The sequence below is a fragment of the Dreissena polymorpha genome, chromosome 11 (assembly GCF_020536995.1).
Source record: "Dreissena polymorpha isolate Duluth1 chromosome 11, UMN_Dpol_1.0, whole genome shotgun sequence".
Lineage (NCBI taxonomy): Eukaryota > Metazoa > Mollusca > Bivalvia > Myida > Dreissenidae > Dreissena > Dreissena polymorpha.
Window position 1 is genome coordinate 4,313,941 of NC_068365.1, and position 23,982 is coordinate 4,337,922.

The window sequence follows — 23,982 nt, forward strand, 5'->3', positions numbered from 1 at the left end:
ACTCAGATTAGACGCCGCATGATGTCTGCTATTTGGTACGCAGAAGATTTGCATATCCACGGGTGTTTTATGTCAAATGTTATGGTTTTTCAATAGATCGTATACTTATCTACAAAACAGCGAATTAGCGTTCACTTGACATCATTTTTAATTATGTTATTTTGTGAATACTTTCTCGCGATCTTTTCGCCTTTGGTCTGTTGTGGCTGACCTGCTGGACTGTTGTGTGTGACCTGGCGGAAGCGCGTTGGGAGCATGCGCAGACGGAACGCCGAACAAAGGACGAACTCTCAGTGAAATAAGATGTTATATTTTAATTATTAAAGTACTGTTTTACCTTGATCAGTGTGTGTTATTAGTAAGCGGAAAGTCAAATAAGAGTATTTACATCATTGGCGACGAGGTTAATTGCGGAAAACACCGGGATTCAGGGTAAACAACGACTTTAAACTTTTGCCAGTTTGGCAAACACGTGTTTTTGCAACCGTGGGTTTCACTGCGTAGATCGTATAGAGAACATTTGTCGGTAGAGAACGATCAGTTACAACTAGTTATAGGCAAATTTGAGCCAGTTTGGCATAATAAATTTGTTTGAGACGGTTATTTCCTGAAAATAAAGATTGTTGCTGTGACGTCACGTGTTTATGCGTATCTATTCAGGTGCACTAGAACTATCGCAGTTTGCGGTGGTACACAGGGGTGCTGCGCAGTTTGTGCAAGGAATCTTATAGCCATCGTAGGTTGCGGAGGTGCACAGAGGTGTTGCAGTTTGCAACAAGGGGCTCTACTACAGTGATAAGAAGGAGGGAGGTGCTTGGAAAGCGGCTGCTCATATACGTCTAACCAGTTTGGTTGGTATGTATAGTATGGTGGGCTTTTGTTGCCATTAATTAATTGGACAAGAGAACATTTGCTAACATTGTTATTAAAAATAAAATAAAAAATAATACATAAAAACTTGGTTTTGGTACATTGTTTATACTATTTTGGTAACTTTAGATTGAAACTAAAGAGTACAATATATACATAACACAACTCTGTATCGTTTAATTAGACTTGCAACACACCCGTGCTTGTTTCATCTAGTTGTTAAAATAATTAAAAATGGTTGTTCGAATTAATACTGCATCAGAGGCAGAGTTACGTGCAATTCCGGGGGTGGGACAAAAGACTGCAAAGGTTATTGTTCGATTAAGGGAAAAATATGGGACTATGACACCAGAGTTATTGTCATTAGCATTGGGAAGAACTGTCCCCAGCCATGTGCTGCAGCTTGTGGAGTTTCCAGAGGCAGAGCAGGATTTCAGTTTAGTCGTTTCAGATGACCTTAGCGAGCAGTTTGCAGAGGTTGAGCAGTTTGCTCTCTCACTACCAGCAAGTGTACAGGTCCAGTCCCCAGGTACAGCCAAGCTGGATGTTGCAGCAAGGCTTAAAAGCACATGCGCTGCCACCAAATTAGAGAAAGGCCAGCAGCAAGTAGAACAGAAGCCTAATCTGAAAAATGTTGACACTTTGCAGCCGAAGAAAGATGACAAACCATGTAAGCCCTTGGAGCGACAAAGCGGTGCGAGATTCAAGAAACACGAGACTAGTGACTCCGAGGGCCATTCACCGGTGCGAGCAGAGAAATGGCGTAAAGGTAAAAAATCCAGGACATCTGGCCATTTAAGGCGTCGCCATTCCCACGATAGTTTATCAAGGGAAGACGATGACAGCGACTGCGATGACAGACGGTCGGTTCGCAAACATACCCGCCAAAGTCATGCTCCATCCGGTGGGAGGTCAAAGCGCAGGAACCACTCCAGCGACTCAAGTTCAAGATCGGGGTCGAGACACGGTGGTAAAGCAAGGAGGAGTCATGATAGTTTATCAAGGGAAGACGCCAGCAGCGGCTCCGGAAATGACTGTGATGACAAACGGTCATTACGCAAGCGCGATGAAAGGCAGTCCAAAGGTAAAAGATACAGGACATCTGGCCATGTTAGGTATCGCCGTTCCCATGATAGTTTATCAAGGGAAGACAGCGACTGCGATGACAGACGGTTGGTTATATATACCCGCCATAGTCATGCTCCATCCGGTGGGAGGTCAAAGCGCAGGAACCACTCCAGCGACTCAAGTTCAAGATCGGGGTCGAGACACAGTGGTAAAGCAAGGAGGAGTCATCGTCATGGGCATGGTCGCCGTAGGTCAAGGTCATCAGGATCCAGGTTCTACTATCGGTCGACTTCAGAATCTGGTAGTTTATCGGAGGATGATTACCACTCTAGAGTCCATGGTGATCCCAAGAAGATGCCGAAGAACCTACGATATGATGGACGTACCAGTTGGCTGTCATTCAAACAGAAGTTTGACAGCTACAGAAAGGTGTACAAATGGTCTGACCATGAATGCCGGGATTACCTCAACTGGTGCTTAGAGGGAAAGGCTCTGGACTACTTTACCATTGAGACGCGCATGGGAGAAAGTTTTTCTTTCCGTGACATTATGAGAAAGATGGAAGGGCGCTTTGGTTCCAAGGAACTACCCGAAACCAGTAGAGCCAAATTCCAGCAGGCTACACAGCAGCCGGGGGAATCCTTAGAAGATTGGGCGGATAGAGTGTTAACTCTGGCAACGCCTGCTTTTAGGGACCTTCCAGATCAGTTTGGTCAACGGGAGGCAGTTTCTAGGTTCTGTCAAGGTTGTATTGACAGGGAAGCGGGAAAGCACGCCTGCTTCGAACGACCACGAACGATTCAACATGCTCTTGATCTGGTACGACATCATCAGTATGTTTCGCAAGTGGTTGATGGCAAGAAGGTCAGGAAATATGACCAAGAAGTCACAGTCAATGCGGTTCAGTCCCCGGCAGACGTGAGAATGGAGAGTCTGGAAAAGGCGATTGAGCAGTTAACTTGTAAGTTTGAAGCTAGTTTAGCATCAAACAGTTCAACAAGTAACAAGGACAGGAAGTTCCCACAGAAGACCTTTAGATGTTTTCATTGTAATGGCAGGGGCCATATGAAAAGAGACTGTAGGGAGTATCAGGAATCCCTTAAACAAAAGTCTGGAGGTCAAGTGGTTGAAGGGAGTCCACAGAAGCCTTTAAACTCCAAGGGGCCGGTGGCGTAGGCCAGGCACCGCAGCCCGATGTAGAACGAGGCCATTTGTTAGCGCCGGTTGAAGTGCAGCAGGAGACTTCATCTGGATTGGCGGCTGAAAAAGGAGACAAATCCGGATCAGCAAGTGGAGGGGAGACGATAGCAGTCAAGGTCGTGACGGCAGGGTCGTCTTATGTGAATATGTTGGTGGGAGACCGGCAGGTTAGGGCTCGGGTAGACTCTGGAGCGGATATATCTATACTGTCTTCAGAAGTTTATGACCGGTTAAAGCGGAAACCAGGCAAGGTCAAGGATATCAACATGCAGCTTGCTGATAAGAATTCTATTCTGAAGGGATTTGTGACACAGCCTATCCATGTACAGCTGGGAAAACAGTCTTCCAGGGAAGGGATATGCGTTGCGCCAATCAGCGATGAGATGTTGCTGGGACATGACCTGCTGCGGCACTTCAAGGCATTGATTGATTTGCACACAGACTGCCTATTGGTCAATGGCGAAAGTATACCTTTAAACACAACATTTAGGGACAAACCGGTGGTTGCAAGGATCATCATGTCTAAAAGAACAGTGGTACCGCCAAATTCAGTGGTCAGGGTCCCCTGTAAACTGGAGGGAACGTTGGGGGCATATTACATTGAACCAGTGAACAACTTGCAGGTATTGGTGCCAAAAGTTGTTCGGGACGCTAATGAAGTCCCAGTAGTGTGTTTTGTGAACCCAACTGACCAGTTTAAGACTATCAAGAAAAACGTGGTAGTGGGGAACGCCTATGAATTTGAAGAGGTTCTTCAGGAAGGCGATTTCCAAGCAACGACAGATGATGGCATCAAGATACATCCTGTAGCTGAAGTAGACCACCGTTTAACAGCGGAATATAATAGAAATCCGTTGGGATTGTCCTGTGCCGGGTCGACCAGTCAATCCAGAGAACCGGAGACCGTGGCAGGTTGCCAGGTGGAGTCGGTTTGGCAGAAAAGGTCGACCAGAGAACCGGAGACGGTGGCAGGTTGCCAGGTGGGGTCAGATCAGCTGAAAGGGTCGCTGAGTAAAACCAGAGAACCGGAGACCGTGGCAGGTTGCCATGGTGAGTCGGAACAGCAAAAGAAGGAAAAAGAAGTCGTTCCTGACCATCTGCAGGAAGTGTACAAAGCGTCGATAGGGAAGTTGACGGATGAACAAGCCGGAGCACTCGCCAAGTTACTATGCAACTACGCAGATGTGTTTGCAAGAGATGAGTTCGATTTAGGAAGTTTCACCGCCATTGAACACACTATAGATACGGGTGAGGCCAAACCGATCAAACAAAGAATGCGGCGAACCCCAGCATGTTTTGCAGGGGAGGAAGAGGCTCATTTGAAGAAAATGTTAGATGCGGGCGTCATCCAGGAAAGTTCTTCGGAGTGGGCATCAGCACCGGTGTTAATAAGAAAACGTGATGGGTCGGTCCGGTGGTGTATCGATTACAGAGCGCTGAATAATGTCACTGTGAAAGATACGTTTCCTTTGCCTCTGGTTGAGGACTGTCTCGATGCGTTGGCCGGAAACATCTGGTTCTCCAAGTTGGATGCAAATGCCGCCTATTGGCAGGTGCAAATCAGCCCGGAGGACAGGAAGAAGACTGCGTTCATAACAAAATATGGACTTTTCCAACATGTGCGCATGGGTTTTGGGTTGACAAATGCCCCCGCCACTTTTGCAAGGGTTGTTAACCTTATATTGCGTGGGTTGACATGGAAAACGGTCTTAGCCTTCCTCGACGATGTACTGGTCCTGGGAAAGACGTTTGATGAACATTTGAAAAACCTAGCGGATGCTCTATCCCGTTTCCGTCTGCATGGTTTAAAGCTTAAACCGAAGAAGTGTATTTTCTTCCAACCGGAGGTCGAGTTCCTTGGACGCATTATTAATGGAAAAGATATGGCTCTGTCGGAAAAAGACATTCAAACGGTTGCAGATTGGCCAATCCCAAATTGCTCAAAAGACGTTGAACGGTTTTTGGGATTTGTGAACTATCACCGGTCATTTATTCAAGACTTTGCTAGTTTAGCACAGCCCTTGTATGCACTGACCGGCAGGAACCTGTTCAAATGGGGTGAAGATCAGCAAAAGACATTTGAGATGTTACGGGGTGCCATGATCAAGGCGCCTGTATTAGGTCTTCCGAATCACCAAGACCCATATCTCCTTGATACTGACGCGTCAAACACAGCCATTGGTGGCGTACTCAGTCAAGTTCAAGGCGGTGTGGAAAAAGTGATTGCCTACAGTAGTTTCTCACTGACATCTGAACAGAGAAGATATTGCACCACCAGAAAAGAGCTTCTTAGCATTGTACGGTTTACTAGGCAGTTTAGATATTACCTGTTAGGTAAAGTCTTTACTGTCCGAAGTGATCATTCAAGTCTTACATGGCTATTGCGCTTCAAAGAGCCACAAGGACAGTTGGCCCGTTGGATGGAAGAATTGGCACAGTACCACATGATCGTGCAACACCGACCTGGAAAAAATCATGGAAATGCTGACGCGTTATCACGTCTTCCAGACACATTGAGTCCATGTCCTTCGTATCTTGCAGGAATAATACCTGCCGACTTGCCTTGTGGTGGTTGTCACTACTGTGCCCGTGCACATGATCAGTGGGCTGCATTCACAGAAGACGTCGACGACGCCATTGGCCTAGTAGAGCAGGGCAGTTTCCAAACGAGGGGTGACCCAACAATGTCAGAACATGAGCAATCAGTTCGCATCGAAGGAGCAGTTTGCTCAAGTACACCGTCGGATGGCACGGAAGTGGAGAACGTTCAGTCGGTTTATGACGTTCCCAATAGACAAGAGACAGCTGGTCAGCTAGGATCATATCCCTGGGATCCTGGGGGGCAAGACGATCACTCATTCATGCCAGGTGGTGGCAACAAGAATCCAGCAGAAGCCTGTAACCAGGGCAATGTAGTTTCGAACCATGACTTTCCCAAATGTCAGTTTGACAATTCTAGAACTATGGAAATAGGGCAAAGTAACGCGGCTTTCCAGATTTGTGCTTTCACACCCGAAGTGATTTTCTGTGCAAGTGTAAGATCACCTGAAGAGTCACAGGAAGATAATGCATGTTGTTGGGGTTTCACATTCAAAGAATTGGAGGAAAAACAAGCGGAAGACAACAAATTGGCCATGTTACTAGCCTTTCTGAGGGACAAAACCGAACCAGATGAGGGTAAACTGTTTCTTTCCAGTCCGGATGCAAAATACTACTGGATTAACAGAGATATGTTCAAATTGGTGCAGGGTGTTATTTTTCGCATGAAACCTAACTCGAAGGACTTGGAATTGGTGCTACCCACTGACTTACAGACCCAAGCTATTGAATGGCATCATGATTTACCATCGGCTGGGCACCAGGGTGTGGCCAGGACCAAGGCGAAGATCCAGGAAAAGTTCTTCTGGCGACATATTTCCAAAGATGTAGAGCGATACGTGTTGACCTGCGATGTGTGCAATCGCAATAAGAAAAGTAAATGCTATGGGAAAGCTCCATTGACAGAGTACCAGGCAGGGGCTCCGATGGAGAGGGTTCACATAGATTTCTTAGGACCGTTGCCACGTACATCTAATGGGAATGAGCATTGTTTAATGATGGTGGATCAATTTACCAAATGGGTCGAGTGTGTGCCATTGCCCTCCCAAAAAGCAGAGGTTGCAGCAAAAGCAGCTATAGACACCTTCTTTACTCGGTTCGGGTATCCTTTTCAGTTGTTTTCTGACCAAGGACGGAATTTTCAAAGTAAGGTCTTTGAAGCAGTTTGCAAGGCTTTACAAATTCACAAAGCAAGGACCACACCTTATAGACCATCTTCCAACGGACAAGTTGAGAGGTTCAATCGAACATTAATGGATGCGGTTCGGTGCTTCATTGGAAAAACACATAATAAATGGGATGAGAAAGTGCAGCAAATAGCTGGGGCTATAAGGGCCTCTGTAAACCGCAGCACTGGATATACGCCCAACAAATTGATGTTAGGGCGCGAAGTTAACACTCCAGCTCAACTGATGTTCCCAATGGCGACAGATAAACATGAAGATGTGGACGAATTTGTCTGCGACCTTCTGGGGACCATAAGCCTAGCCCATGAAACAGCAAGGGCCAATCTCAGGACAGCATCAAAACGTATGAAGCGAGATTACGACGTAAGGGTGTTGCTGCGTCCCTACCAGGAGGGTGATGTGGTTTATCTCATGGACACCGCAGTACTGAAGGGAAAGTGCAGGAAACTCTGCTCACCATGGAAGGGTCCAGGTGTTATATCAAAGAAACTCTCTGCATACCTGTACCAGGTGAAATTGCGGAACTCTGTTTTTGTGGTGAATCACGACAGAATGATGCCATGCCGGGATAGGAAGTTGCCTGCATGGATTGTGCAACATCGCAGTCAAGATCAGGTTGATCCGGACACTCTTGAAGATGAGGAACTGCACTGCGTCTGTGAAAAACCGTGGCAGGGACGCTTCATGATCCAATGTGACTTTTGTGACAAATGGTACCATGGGTCTTGTGTTAACATTTCTCCTTCTGATGCGCTAGATATAGACAAGTACAGGTGTGGGGCATGTCGAAAAAATATTTCTTAGTCTTTTTTGCCTGTATGAACACTTACGGAGCAGTTTGCCCCATTGTTTTGTTTGTATGTTTCAGATTCAATGTCATCTTTCATTACGGAAGTCGAGGCGCTGCTAAGCCAGGGGATCCTCTACAAATGCCCTGACAGGTTTGCTCTGGGGATTGGACTGGCCATGGCTCAGGACAGGGAGGGTGCCCTTCGCCTCCTAGAGGGGATGGTCAGTTTGGCCAAGACCCAGAAAACGAAGACCAAGGGAAAGGAGGACTGGCTTAAGAATTTATCAAGATCGCTAGATACCTATCAGATAGTGGACAGGGAATGGATCCACGAAAATGTATTCCCACTTCCCCAGCGGCCAAAGAAAAGGGAACAGGAGTATAATCCCGGGGCAGGGCAGCGAGATATTCGTTTGGGGCAGGCTGGGTCTAGTTTAGATCAGGCTTGTTACCTGGGAGATGAACTGCTCAACGTAGAAAAGCTTCTCGGAAAACCTGGCACTCCCAGCCACAATGAAGACCTTGGTCCGGATCCTGATATCCTGTTGGGAACGCCGAGTCCCAGAAAGTGTCTGGACAAGTCATCGACGGCAGTTTGCCCGATGGAGGTCAGTTTCCCTGGCGAGGACAAGGTAGAAGCTACAGGAGGTCACACAGACTCGGGGGCTGCTGGTTTACCCTTGGGAGAGGTCGAGGGCGACCCGTCCGAGGATGCAAGTCGCACGTCCACAGGAAGAGATGAGCGGGTTCTCTATTATCGTGAAAACCAAGTCAGGAGCTCCGAGAGTCACCGGGAGGACAGAAGCAGGCTTTCAGGGGAGAGGGTAGAAGACCGGAAGTGGAGTCAGGCGAAGAAAAGAGATACCAGGTCGGAACCTGCACGGAAAGTACGCCAGATGCCAGGTACAAGTTCCGGGGGCAATCTCCGAGTGTCAGTCGAAATACCGAAGAAGATTAGGCTGACCAGGGACAGTTTGTCCCAGGTCCAGAAGAGGTTAGAATGCCAGCGCCGGGTCGAGAGGCTAAGGAGGAACCATACCTGCTGTGTCCCTGGTTGTGACAGCGTTGGAGTTGAATTCGAAAAGGTCCATGCGATGACCAGGCATGTGCCAACAGTTTTTGATGGACGGTTGGCTGATCCAAGTGACATAGTTCAGGGAATGCGGGTCCGAGCATTGTTGCAGGTTGCAACGTGGCTACTTGGCAGACCAGGGACGCTCCACGACCTGCTGGATCTGGTGAACGCCCAACACTTCCTCGAGTCCCGTGAGACGACTCACCCAAGATCATCCTCTTGGTCTACCTTGGAAGGGTTTTGTAGGTATTTACGGGAACCAGTTCCAGCGGAATTCACCCTTGCACCCGTCAACAGTGTCGCAGGACTTCTTCACTGGAGAGTTCTGTACCTGTTGGCAGCCTTGCTGCAGCCCAGGGATCGCCTTTATTGGATGGAGCAGTTTGCTTATCCCCCAATCGTGGTTGAATCTCTCCCAGAAGCAGTGGACAGTCATTTCCACCCTGATCGACTCAGACGTGCCGCCAATATTCACGGCACCATAGAGGACGTCCTGGCTTTAGGAGTAGAGCAGCAGGTGGTAAGACTCAAGCTTAAACACGTGGTGGCAAGTTTCTGCGACCCAGAGACGTACCCATCGTCAAGAGATGTTGATACTTTTCCACCGGAAGTCATCGTGGCGGTTGGGATTCACCCTAAACATGCAGTAAACCCGAAGAGGATCCTCACAGACGCTTTGGAGAGGTTGAGCAGTTTGCTCACTAATCCGCGGGTTGTGGCGATTGGTGAAGTAGGGTTGGATCACTCGGTGGACCCGGCAGACTGGTGGTACCAGATGAAGCTGCTGCAGAAACTCCTGCCCATCATCCGAGAAAACAAGGTTCTAGTGCTCCACTGTCGGGGAATTACCGGCGACAATGGTATGGAGGCTCATCTGTTGTTGCTTCACCTGTTAAAGCCCCTTTCCAGACAACAGAGGATTCAGCTCCATGCCTTTAATGGGAACCAACTGGTGGTCGGGTGGTGGTTGGAAGTTTTCCCTAAAACCCACTTCAGTTTTAACAGGAGTGTTGAAAACTTCACCCCGGAGCAAGTGGCCGCTGTAGTCAGCATGCCTGAGGATCTTCTCCTTATTGAAACAGACGCCCCTTACTTTACGAGGCCCCATATGAGGTTTTCGGCGCCAGCGGAAGTTGGGGATGTGGCGGCGATGTTGGCTGGACTTCGAGGGGTGACGACGCAGCATATCCTGGAGATCACTACAAGAAACGCCGTCAACCTGTTTGGTGAGATCCCCACAGGGCAGGTTGCCCTGTAGATCAACCCTAGTAATTGATGGTCCTCAATGTATGCCAGTTTGGCGATCCAGGATGGGCACGAACAACAACACCCAGCAGATGGCCGACTGTTACCTGCGGCGGAGGTACCGGGTTCCGGGAAGCGGCTCCAACAATAAAGACGGGGGGAGTGTTGTGGCTGACCTGCTGGACTGTTGTGTGTGACCTGGCGGAAGCGCGTTGGGAGCATGCGCAGACGGAACGCCGAACAAAGGACGAACTCTCAGTGAAATAAGATGTTATATTTTAATTATTAAAGTACTGTTTTACCTTGATCAGTGTGTGTTATTAGTAAGCGGAAAGTCAAATAAGAGTATTTACATCAGGTCGACGCCGTCTGCTATTTCAAACGATGAAGATTTCCATATCCACTGGCGTTTTTTTATGTCAAATGTTAGTGTTTTCCAATGGATCGTATACTTATCTACAAAACAGATAAGTAGCGTTCACTTTACATCGTTTGAGATGATGTTTTTTGTAAATACTTTCTAAGCGTTCATTCTGACGAAGTCGACCATTTTGACGGGTGTGAAGAAATACCGAATTTCCCGTAATTACCAAAATCCCCAGAAATCCACGAGATCCCACGAAATCCCCATTAATATTGATTGTGTATTGAAAAACTGCGTATTTTAATATAGATCGTTGCGAAATACACTGAAATCACTAATGAAACATTGTTTTATCAAAGTTTGATTTCGGGGATTTCGGTAGGACTTCGGTATATCCACATACCGCATTTTGTAATTCCGGTTATGTAAAACTTGCGAAACTTTTTCGTGATTTAATCAAAAACTATATTTTTCCCAGGTATAACGCCTACGCCAACAGGTAGATCGCATTCTTGTCCATATACATGTCAAATTTCAGCAAACGTGCTAGGCCAGTTTTCAAGAAACCCAAATCGCGACGATTCTCGCCAGCTTAACGAAAGTTAGCCCCCTTTATCATTCGTTCGATTGAACGTCATCAATGATGACGTCCAATACATCACTCATTCCATACACAAATGGGTATGCTTTAAAAAAAAATCTTGTATCAAAATGGGTCTACTTTATCAGAGTTCCAGTATAAAAATGGGTCACATTTCGCAAGTCTCAGCGGAACACCCCACCCCCCGGGTTTAATGTCCAGGTGTTTGTTACCCCTCACAGCAATTGCTAGGGAGGGGGGGCTACATCTTGTTCGGATTACAATAATTTTAATGTTTAAGTGGTCATTATTTTATGTTATTATCTATTGATGCAAAGAAATACTTAAATTACTTCCCAAAATGTATAATATATTATAACATCATTATTTTTTTGCAAGCATTCCCCACACATTTGGCAACGTCAATATGGTGAAATAATCAAAAATAATATTTTCATGATATTGTTGAAAACACAATAAGAATCTTTTATTGACATACCATATATATATATATCGCTGAAATCAGCCAATGGAAAAAATGAAGTGTCTTTATTTGTGTCTAGCCGCAGGAAATTTTATTGGACAGTCTGTCTTACAAAGGTCAGGTTAGGTGAAAAGCTGGCTTAGACAGCTTCCACGAGAAAGTACAATTGAAACATATACATGTAACTGTTAAGCATGTGCTAATTATAGCAAACAACAAAACCTGCATATTTAATTGGCTCTGGAGATAATCTGTCTACTGGGGTCAGTGATGTCCCCCAATAGCTTATCTTATCAGTTAATTTATAAACTGCAGTGTGATGGCTCTTATAATGAAGTGAAGCAAAATGTCTATGTCACAAAAGAATGTTACTCTCAGTTGCAACTGGGCAGACATGTGGTCAATTACTCGAAAAAAAAATCAATAAAATTAATGATTTTAACTTATTTTTTAACATGATTAATGTTTTTTTCATTGATATTTTATTAATTGGTAATCTCAACCAAAGTGATCAAATTGATTACAAATGTATTAATTCATGCATTTAATAATATTTGGGCTTCTAGACCCTTTATCAACCACTGTTCATCTATAAAAAAAAATCCTATTCTTATTAAGGGTGTCACGATACGCTCCCCTTCATTACTATACGTATCGCGGTACAGTGTGTACGATACAATACGTACCGGGATACGTATTGTCAGATGGAAACAACATACAAACCATTTTAAACCATTTTTTCAATTTTATTTAAAGACCTCTACATACATTAATTTCTTTAATTTGTAAAAAATGTAATTTTATTTTAAATTCATATTCATGATTACAAAATTTGTCATTTAAAAATGTGATATGAGATGATATTGGGAGAATTTCCGTTAACATTGATCCAATTACTGTGCCACATATTTTATTGATTGCGCCAATGGAATCTTTCTTGCCGCGTATTGTTACAACATCCAAACATTAAAAGTTTACTTGGCGCGTTGGCGCATATGAAAAATGCTGTACCGTACCATACGCACTCGAAGGCGTATCATGCACCGTACTGAGAGGAGACTATTACGATATACCGTCCCACAGAGTACCGTGACACCCTTAATTCTTATCCTATTAACTTGCACAAAAAAAAGGTTGCATGGTACTGCACGATTATTGCATTTAATGTTCATGGGCATTTGAAAAGTGCGGTCACTCATTCAACTTCTATGAGAAAGGAAAGAAAATGCCAGAGTCTCTCCACTGGTGCAGAAGTTGCATGAATTGCTTTTTCAAAATGTAACTTGTATACATGGGTTAACATGGTTCACTAAAATTCTCATGAAATCAATTATTTGACTGATTACTTAACTGTTCCCACACCGAATAAAGCTCCAACACTTATTTTTTGCATAAATGCAGATCATCAATGCAATAGACTGTATTCGGAACTCCACTAATCGTTAGGTACAATAAACTTTTTACCATTATGACCCTAGTGTCACATGAATATTCTGGTACCGTACTTACTTAGTTTGAACAAGACTATTTCCAAGCAATTCCAGCAATATTTCTAGTCTATTTGTTGCCATACCAATCAGAATTATTGACATTGGAACACAATGAATTGACATGCATAATCTCCATGTTGCCTTCTATCCATGTTTCAAGTTTCATGAAAAAATATGTAGAACTTTTAAAACTATCGCAGGATCCACTATTTTCAGCAATATTTCTAATCTATTTGTTGCCATAGCAACCAGAATTCTTGACGTAGGAACAAAATGAAATGACGTGCATAATCTCCATATTGCCATCTATCCATATTTTTAAGTTTCATGAAAAAATATGAAGAACTTTTAAAGTTATCACAGGATCCAGAAAAGTGTGACTGACTGACAGACAGAGCAAAAACCATAAGTCCCCTCCATTTTCACCTGTAGGGGGAATAACAATACGCATTCCCGTGGATCTAGGTCAATTTTATTTGTACCTCATGTAAATTAGCGGAAAAACCAGTTGTAGGCAAGTTCCAAATAAGAACTATTGTTCAGACTTAATCCCTTGAAATACCCCTCTGACCGAGAGCTATCAGAGATCTACACCACTTGAGTAATTAACTACATGATAAGTTGGCAAGTATCTGATGTTGTTAATGTGTCATTTGTCTTCATGAATTGAAATTGAATCTGCTTTTTGGTCAAAAATAATCATAAAATAATAATGAGTAATGACCTCTTGTAGAGGTAATCTATAAAATTATTATTTAAGTAATACAAAAGCTATAATTAATGATCAATCCATGATTAATGAAAAAAGTATTCAATTAATAATCATGATGATAACAGATTAACAATTATGATTACCCCATGTCTGCTACTGGCAACTTATTGAAAATATAACCCCATTTCTCAGGTAAAAAGTTTTATCAACTCATCAAATAATTATGAAATGGTATTTGTACTAAATACTTCAGGTAAAAATGAAAGTTAGATTTAAAATTTGACATTTGCACAACAGTAGATAGCAGCTTGTGCTTCAGTGATATGAGACACAAAGAAACTATTATCAAGCACGTGCAATACCCTTAATGTTTTGAAGCATATTTAATTTGCATGAAATGTACAACTCTTTTATCTTGAAATAATTAATGAGAAAATCAGAGCTTCCCTTGGCATACTTTTTTGTATCTTCATCACACCCTAGGGTGAATTAAAAAGAGACAAAACAAAAACACAATTTCTGATAGAATATTGGAAATAGTGTCACAAAGCATTTGGAGAGAATGTTCAAAAGAAATTGTAAATACATTTTAAATGTTTATTTATGGATTATGATGAACAATTTAATGATCAATATAAAAAGTGCTTATGAAATGCTGGGAACAAATTAAAATGAATGTTGCCTGATTGAAATCCCATTGTGGTTTTTCCAGAGACTGTTTATCATCTTTGATGTGAGGTGTGAGCATTTAGAAGCCCTTAAATCAATTGAAAGTCTGTCACATTGAATCTTAAATTATGAGACTGAATATTGAATTGTGTAAAAGGTCCCTTTTTTGGGCTGGACTAAATGACTGCCAACTTATGACATTGAACAACAAGTACTGTAAAGTGTCAAATGAGCAGTACAACAATTGGCCCAGTGACACCCCATTTGCACAAATATTTCTTTGGTACTTTTTCAATCATTTTTAACCCTAGCATTATAACTCCTTAGTCTGAAACTCCTAACAACAAGTATCGTTGAAAACGATGGATGCTCGCGATAATGCCCTTTGTCAATCTATGTGTTAATAACCACCTAAGAAAAATCTATTATTAGCCTCGGTGACCTTGACCCCAAATGACATCAAGCATCATCAAAAGGTAGAGGTCTATATATGTAAGGTACCTACATGCCAAATATGTAAGAGATCAGTAAAATATTGAAGGCGCTTTGAAAAACTGTAACAAAAGTGTGACGGAAAAATATACAATTAGCCTCGGTGACCTTGACCTTTAACCCAGTGACCTAAAAACTCATCAAAAGGTAGAGGTCCATGCAAGGTACCTACATGCCAAATATAAAAGAGATCGGTAAAGTAGTGAAGGCGGATGGCCCTATGAGAAACTGTAACAAAAGCGTGACGGAAAATCTATTATTAGCCTCGGTGACCTTGACCTTGAACCCAGTGACCTCAAACCTCATCAAAAGGTAGAGGTCCATGCAAGGTACCTACATGCCAAATATGAAAGAGATCAGTAAAGTAGTGAAGGCCCTATAAGAAACTGTAACAAAGGCGTGACAGAAAATCTATTATTAGGCCTCTGTGACCTTGACCTTGAACCCAGTGACCTCAAACCTCATCAAAAGGTAGAGGTCAATGCAAGCCCTAGGTCCTAGAGTTAAGGACAAGAATATTTTTCGGCGTTAGCTGTATACGCCAGCTTTTCACCTTAACCTGACCTTTGTTAGCGTCCAATAGAATTCAAATAAAACTTCCCGCGGCCAAGTACAGATGAATACACTTCATTGACTGCATTGGCTGATTTGAGAATACGACAAGAACATTGGAAACATGTCCGCGTCTTTGTAACACTGTTTTACTGCGTGTTCACAATGAAACAATTTTATATCTAATGAAAGGCTTAATAGATAGAACAGTTTTACACTCAATCTCGACACCAATACAGTTTGTGCGTCCACGTTTTATTTTCAGAAGATTTTCAGCGCGAGAACGTTTGCATTTAAAGGCTATGTTCTCATATTTAGTACTAACTTCCATATTCCTGTCAACATGTTAACATGTTAAAGTATAGAGAGCAGTGGAAGCGAAGACTCACTTTAATGCATTGCATTTCAACTCGCGAGGTATATCGGGTCAATTTGCGGCCACTGTTTGTGAATGTCAGAGTTTACATACAGGTCATCGTTGCGTCTACCCTATGTGCTGTTCGGAGTTCGCGGCCAGGAAAATAATCGTTACATAATAAAGACGCTATAGCGTGAACTAGGTGAATTGGAATTTTCTTTAGACCAGACAGATGTTAAATGAAGATATCCAGCGATATCATATGGTATGTCAATAATAGATTCTTAATGTGTTTTACAACAATACCATGATAAATATTATTTTTAATTAATTTAACAAGAATTATGCCATCATATTGACTAATGAATTAAGCATGAGCGCAATGATTCTCGATACTGTTAATAATCGAATCAAATAGCAACGCCAGACAAACCACTAAAACAGGTTTGTTCGAAGAACGCGCGTATAAATATTCAAAATATGTACGGATACTTCGCGTGTGGCCGGTTGACTCATATGTTTTAATTTCAATTCCATTCTTCTTTTGGTTTTCTGTTTTGTATCTACGTTTATGACCAGCAATATGTAATAATGTAAAATAAGCCGCGAAAACTCCGCGTATCATCCCGTACTGCGTTTGCTGCAGCGAAGAACTGCACAGAAAAAGATATTCGCTATCTTTGATTTCATTCATTGAAGTCTTTACCTTTCATTAACTGCAACCACAATCAACGCCGTATATCTTTTTTAAAGATATTTCTTGTTTAAGTTTTCACAAATAAGCAAGATAAAAGCGTATATAATGTTCAATTTTGTGACCCGCAGATCAGGGTCAAATTTGACCCAAAGGGCATAATTTGAACAAAATTGGTAGAGGACTATAAGATGTTACTTTATACCAAATTGGGTAGCCATTGTCTGAATGTTTTTTGACAAGAAGATCTTTAAAGTTTTTACAAAATAGACACTATACAAGCATATACTTGATTTTGTGGCCCCCAGGACAGGGTCAAATTTGAATCCCGGGGCATTATTTGAACCAAATTGTGTAGCCCTAGACCCAATGGTTATGGACAAGAAATTCTTTAAAGTTTTCACAAAATAGGCATTATCTAAGCATATGTTCAATTTTGTGACCCCCGGGACAGGTTCAAATTTGACCCCAGGGATAAAATGTGAACAAATTAGGTAGAGGACTATAAGATGTCACTACATACCAAATTTCAAATTTGACCCCAGGAGCATAATTGAACGAACAAAGTAGAGAACTATAAGATTTCACTACATACCAAATTTGATAGCCCTAGGCCCAATGTTTATGGACAAGAGATTTTAAAACCTTTACAAAATAGGCCTTATATGAGCGTATGTTCAACTTTGTGACCCCAAGGGCAGGGTCAAATTTGACCCCAGGGGCATAATTTGAACAAACTTGTTAGAGGACTATAAGATGTCACGACATACCAAATTTGGTAGCCCTAGACCCAATGGTTATGGACAAGTAGATTTTAAAGTTTTCACAAAATAAGCCCTTTATAAGCATGTATTCAATATTGTGACCCCCGGGGCAGTTTCAAATTTGACCCCAGGGGCATAATTTGAACAAACTAAGAAGAGAAATATTACATGTCACTACATACCTAATGTGATAGCCCTATGCCATACCATTATGGAGAAAAAGATTTTTTTAAGTTTTCCCACAATAGGCCTTATATAAGCATATGTTCAATGTTGTGACCATCAGGGCAGGGACAAATTTGACCCCAGGGGCATAATTTGAACAAACTAAGAAGAGAATTATTACATGTCACTACAGACTTAATTTGGTAGCCCTAGGTCCAATGGTTATGGACAAGAATTTGTAAAGTTTTCACAAAATAGACCCTTTAAAAGCATATGTTCAATTTTGTGACCACCGGGGCAGGATCAAATTTGACCCCATGGGCATAAGTTGAAAAAATTTGGTACAGGACTATTAGATGTCTCTACATACCAAATTTATTAGCCCTAGGCCCAATGGTATTGGACGAAAAGATTTTGAAAGTTTTCACAAAATAGGCCTTATATAAGCATATGTACAATTTTGTGACCAACGGGCAGGGTCAAATTTGACCCCAGAGTCATAATTTGAAGAAATTTGGTAGAGGACTATAAGATGTCTCTACATACCAATTTTGATAGCCCTAGGCCCCTTGGTTATGGACGAATGATTTTGAAAGTTTAAAAAAAATAGGCCTTATATAAGCATTTGTTCAATTTTGTGACCCCAGGGGCAGGGTCAAATTCGACCCCAAGGGCACAATTTGAAGAAATTTGGTAGATGACTCTTAGATGTCTCGACATACCAAATTTGATAGCCCTAGGCCCAATGGTTATGGACAAATGATTTTGAAAGTTTTCACAAAATAGGCCTTATATAAGCATATGTTCAATTGTGTGAACCCCGGAGCAGGGTCAAATTTGACCCCAGGTGCATAATTTGAAGAAATGTGGTAGATGACTATTAGATATCTCTACATACCAAATTTGATAGACAAAGCCAAATGGTTATGGACGAGAAAATATTAAAAATTTTCACAAAATAGGCCTTATATAAGCATATGTTCAATTTTGTGACCCCCGGGGCAGGGTCAAATTTGACCCCAGGGGCATAATTTGAAGAAATTTGGAAGCGAACTATTAGACGTCTCTACATACCAAATTTGATAGCCCTATGCCCAATGGTTATGACCGGGAGATTTTGAAAGTTTTCAGAAAATAGGCCTTATATAAGCATTTGTTCAATTGTGTGACCCCCGGGGCAGGATCAAATTTGACCCCAGGGGCATAATTTGAAGAAATTTGGTAGAGTACTCTAAGATGTCTTTACATACCAAATTTGATAGCCCTAGGCTTATGGTTATGGACGAGAAGTTTTGAAAGTTTTCACAAAATAGGCCTTATTAAGGCCTTATTAAGGCAAATTTTCATTTTTTTGACCCCTGGGGCAGGGTCAAATTTGACCCCAGGGGCATAATTTGAACAAATATAGTAGAGGACTATTAGATGTCTCTACATACCAAATTTGATAGCCCTAGGCCCAATGGTTACGGACGAGAAGATTTTTTTTTATTTTCACGAAGTAGGCCTTATATAAGCAAAATTTTATTTTTGTGTCCCCAGAGGCACGGTCAAATTTGACCCCAGGGGCATAATTTGAACACATTTGAAAGAGGTTCAGCCCAGGAAAATTACTGAGAAATTTCATCAGAATTGGACCAGTAGGTTAGGGGAAGATGTTGTTAGGAAAAGTTAACGCACGCACGCACGAACGCACGCACGACGGACATAGGACCATGACATAAGTCCCGCTGGCATCTGGCCAGTGGATATCAAAACCTCAACATATGATTATTTATTGTGTATTGTCCAGCGGGTGATAGTGTTTTATCTAGTGTCTAAGTGGCTCTCTTTGTACGTGTTCAAACTGTGAAAAGATGTGACAATCACAGAAACATCAGGATGGCGCTGCCAATTAAGTGCGGTAATGGATCAAAGGGCATTGACAAAAAAAAGTTTGTATATATTTTTCGGCGTTTACTCAGATGGTCTCTCACAACAAAAAAAACTATACAAGTCAAGGTATTATGTTTTACTTCTATCAGTAACGATACGGATACGGCGTGTTTGATTTGAAATGACTTTAAAAGAAATATCAAATTGTTGGCGATATAACTGTTTTTAAAATACCAAAGAAATATTTAACCGAAATCAACAGAATTCAATGTTCCCTGCGCTACACAGTTTGTATAAACAAGAGGGCCATGATGGCCCTGTATCACTCCACTGTTTTTTCTTTGCGAAAAAAACGTGCAATGCGCATGGGTTGAAATGTACTCAAGCATGTGACTTTTTCTTTCTATCCCTCGTCCCACTGGGGGTTTAAAGTTGGAAGGGTGAGCATTTTTATATATGGAAAAAGTTACTACGGTGTTAACTGAACAGACTTAAAAGACCGGGGATTGTTGCACAGGTCCTTTGCTTATAACGTAGGTTCATTTATCTCTCCAAAAGATATTGTCGTTTTTTCTATTTCACATATTTTAAGATGCTGAAGATCAAATCTACGCATTTGATATAAAACAAATTCACAAGACCCATAGGAATCAAAATGCCTTAACCCTTTACCAAACGACACATTTTGGACTTTCCCAATTTGAAAGAGGATGCAGACGTCAATTAAATTAAAATGGAATATGAAGGAAATGATCAGGTAGGGTAGAAATAATTGTGATAAAAGGAGAAATTGCTCATCAACCCACACATCCCTAAGACCAACAGGCCTGATAATATTATGATAATGTAAATATTATTTCTTTTTTTATAAATGTATTTAATTAAGTAATACATTTGACTTCTAAGATCAATTCATAATTTATATTAAGAAAATTATAAAATGGTCAGAAATATATATGGATTGTTGAGCAATTGACAATCATATTCACAATTCATGAGTCACGATTCACACATGGAACAATGAATCATTAGTTATTAAAAAGCAGCATATACGATAGTTAAGAACATTGCACTTCATTAATTTCAACACCTTCTCTTGGATATAAAGTTTGAGTTTACCGTGCAGTATCATATATTGACTTTTCTTTAAATAATTATGTTCATGAAAGTTGTGTTTTTAAAGTCAATAATATATTATTTAACTGGTTGAAACACTACAAAAAAAACATGAAATTAACATGTCATCCAAAATATTTTCATCCGGATATATGGTCACTTTCGACATACTTAAATAAAACCCGACTTTCTTCAGTTTGTAAGAAAACCATTCATAACAAATGTTCTTACTTCAATGCCTTTGTAAGCAGTCACCATCGGACCTAAAATGGCACTAAATGACAGGGTTTTATATCATGTTTACAAGATGTTGGTGTTGTTGTTGGTCACAGCCAAACGGCCGCAGTAATCTCCACTGGTGAACGTCATATGTTCAGTTTTGTGACCCCGGTGGCCGGGTCAAATTTGAGCCCAGGGAATAATTTGAACAAATTAGGTAGAGGACTATTAGATATCACTACATACCAAATTGAGTAGCCCCAGGCTCTATAATTAAGAACAAGAAGATTTATAAAGTTTGCACGCAATAGGCCTTATTTAAGCATATGTTCAATTTTGTGACCCCTGGGGCAAGGTCAAATTTGTTCCCAGGGGCATAATTTGAACAAACTAAGTAGAGAACTATTATATGTCACTACCTACCGAATTTGGTAGAAATAGGCCCAATGGTTATGGACAAGAAGATTTTCATAGTTTGCACAAAATGGGCCCAATATAAGCATATGTTAAATTTTGTGACCCCTGGGGAACGGTCAAATTTGATCCTAGGAGCTTAATTTGAACATACTTGGTAGAAGACTAAAGATGTCATTACATACCAAATTTGGTAGCTCTATGACATACGGTTATGGACCAGAAGATTTTTAAATTTGCACAAAATAGGCTTTATATAAGCAAATTTTCGATTTTTTGACCCCCCATTGCAGGGTCAAATTTGACCCGAGGGAAATAATTTGAACAAACTTGGTAGAGGATTATAAGATGTCACTACATACCAAGGCTCAATTTTTATGGACGTAAACATTTTTAAAGTTTTCACAAATAGGCATTATATAAGCAAATTTTCAATTTTTTGACCCCCGATGCAGGGTCACATTTGACCCAAGGGGCATAATTTGTACAAACTTGGTAGAGGACTATAAGATGTCACTACATACCAAATTTGGTAGCCCTTAGCCCAATGGTTATGGACAGTTAGATTTTTAAAGTTTTCACAAAATAGGCCTTATATAAGCAAATGTTCAATTTTTTACCCCCGGGACAGGGGCAAATTTGACCCCAGGGGCATAATTTGAACAAAGTTGGAAGAGGACTTTAAGAAATCACTATATAGCTAATTGTTAGCCCTAGGCCCAATAGTTATGGACAAGAAGATATTTAAAGTTTGCACAAAATGGGCCTTTTCTAAGTAAATTTTCATTTTTTAACCCCCCGGGGCAGTGTCAAATTTGACCCCAGGGGCATTATTTGAATAAACTTGGTAGAGGTCTATAAGATGTCACTACATAGCGAATTTCGTAGCCCTAGGCCCAATGGTTATGGATAAGAATATTTTTAAAGTATGCACAAAATAGGCCTTATATTAGCAATTTTTTAACCCCCCGGGGCAGTTTCAAATTTGACCCCAGGGGCATAATTTGAACAAACGTGGTAGAGGACTATAAGATGTCACTACAAAGCAAATATGGTAGCCCTAGGTCCAATGGTTATGGACTAGAAGATTTTTAAAGTTTGCACAAAATAGGCCTTATATAAGCAAATTTTCAATTTTTTAACCCCACGGAGCATTGGTCAAATTTGACCCCAGGGGCATAATTTGAACAACCTTGGTAGAGGTCTATAAGATGTCACTACATAGCAAATTTGGTAGCCCTAGGCCCAATGGTTATGGACAAGAAGATTTTTAAAGTATGCACAAAATAGGCCTTATATAAGCAAATTTTCAATTTTTTAACCCCCCGGGGCAGGGTCAAATTTGACCTCAGGGGCATAATTTGAACAAACGTGGTAGAGGACTATAAGATGTCACTACATAGCAAAGACGATAGCCCAAGACTTATTGGTTATGGACAAGAAGATTTTTAAAGTTTGCACAAAATAGGCCATATATAAGCAAATGTTCAATGTTTTGACTTCCCGGGGCAGGATCAAATTTAACCCCAGGGGCATAATTTGAATACACTTTGTAGAAGACTATAAGATGTCACTACATACTAAATTTGGTAGCCCTATGCTCAATGGTTATGGACAAGAAGACTTATAAAGTAAGTTGCACAAAATAGGCCTTATATAAGCAAATTTTCATTTTTTTTACCCCGGGGCAGGGTCAAATTTGCCCCAGGGGCATAATTTGAACAAATTTGAAAGAGGTTCACCACATGAACATTCCTGAGAAATTTCATCAGAATTGGACCAGTAGTTTAGGAGAAGAAGATGTTTAAAGAAAAAGGTAACGCACGGACGGACGGACGCACTGACACACACACGATAGACACAGGACCATGACATAAGCCCCGCTGGCATTTGGCCAGTGGAGCCAAAAATGAATGTGGTTTAATACTCTGAAGTAGAGCAGACGTTGATAAAGATCATGCAGACGGTTGTTTTGTTCAACTCACAAAAGGGTTATCACCTTTAGCACGAACCCCCTTTCGCGGTGTTGTGAAGCTGTGCCTGGAAACAGTTCCTTTGGTGAAGTCTGACATCTATTATTCATTTGAATGCTATGCCACATTGGAAAACATAGATTGGGAACGTCCGACATATTTCTGTAGGACTTGATTAGGCACGTCAGACTTTAACGTTATATAGGACTTTGTTCTTCAATCTCGGGAGATATATACTGGTTTAATACATTTTAAGTTAGAAAATAACATAAATATTTACTTGCCTAACAATTGCTTTTACAACAATACTTCATCAACTTTAAACTTTAATATTTTCCTAATACTGAAAAAAGCAATCTTCCATCAGAAATCACGCAAAATAGGGATTTGTTGTTAATCTTTGGTCTGCTTAATTAAGGATTTTCACAAAATATAATCAAGAACATGTGACACTATAAGTCACGTTTAATGAAGAGTAATGCAGGAGATTGTTTCGTTAAATTACTACATCCGTTTATCGTTGGGTACATTTAAATTATAATCTAGCCAAGAGAATTATATTGGCATTCGAGACATCAGTTTATCAAACACGAATATTATAACCTTGAACATTTGAATTTAATAATATATTACAAGCACTTCATGTGACTAAAATAAAACTTTTACAACCTGCCACATGTCTGATAAAAGGGAGTTTCACATAACATCACACACACACAATAAATCAATGCTATAAGTGAACACATTAATGTCTTTGAGGCATCCTGAAAACACTCAAAATATCTCCAAAATGTTTGCCTTAGACACCTGAAACATCAATAAACTGGCCTCCAGAGCCCAAACAAACATACAAGAGCATATAAATCTCGACACAAATAAACACAATATACTTGGCAATATTTACATAAACTTCTTTTAAGAAGATGATTATAAATGTTGATCTGTTTTGCTGTTTTCATAGTCAACATCAATGTAAACTCTAGTTCCCTCACGTAGAAAGATCATAAATATGGAATCATTCAGTACTTAAC

General features: G+C 41.1%; 2 protein-coding genes across 3 annotated transcripts; both read left to right on the top strand.

The window, feature by feature from the left end:
* The first annotated feature begins 224 nt into the window (after positions 1-224).
* LOC127850480 (uncharacterized) lies at positions 225-10,340 on the top strand. Of its 2 annotated transcripts, XM_052383558.1 has the most exons (3): positions 225-432; positions 661-855; positions 7,792-10,340. In XM_052383558.1, exon 3 carries the CDS (start codon positions 7,797-7,799, stop codon positions 10,044-10,046), a length of 2,250 nt encoding a protein of 749 aa, XP_052239518.1. In that variant the 5' UTR covers positions 225-432; positions 661-855; positions 7,792-7,796; the 3' UTR covers positions 10,047-10,340. The 2 variants fall into 2 exon arrangements, with proteins under 2 accessions (XP_052239518.1, XP_052239519.1); XM_052383559.1 differs by lacking the exon at positions 661-855.
* On the top strand, positions 881-3,114 carry LOC127850481 (uncharacterized). The gene is made up of 2 exons (XM_052383560.1): positions 881-1,781; positions 2,088-3,114. The coding sequence occupies exons 1-2, from the start codon at positions 1,105-1,107 to the stop codon at positions 3,112-3,114; spliced, it is 1,704 nt and encodes a 567-aa protein (XP_052239520.1). The 5' UTR covers positions 881-1,104.
* Positions 10,341-23,982: the final 13,642 nt, after the last annotated feature.

What these genes read in the sequence shown, in the direction of transcription:
- LOC127850481 (XM_052383560.1), top strand. Translation starts at nt 1,105, where the DNA reads ATGGTTGTTCGAATTAATACTGCATCAGAGGCAGAGTTACGTGCAATT. An exon ending in CATGCTCCATCCGGTGGGAG is followed by an intron (nt 1,782 to 2,087) that starts GTCAAAGCGCAG and finishes ATCCGGTGGGAG; the next exon opens with GTCAAAGCGCAGGAACCACT.
- LOC127850480 (XM_052383558.1), top strand. Translation starts at nt 7,797, where the DNA reads ATGTCATCTTTCATTACGGAAGTCGAGGCGCTGCTAAGCCAGGGGATC.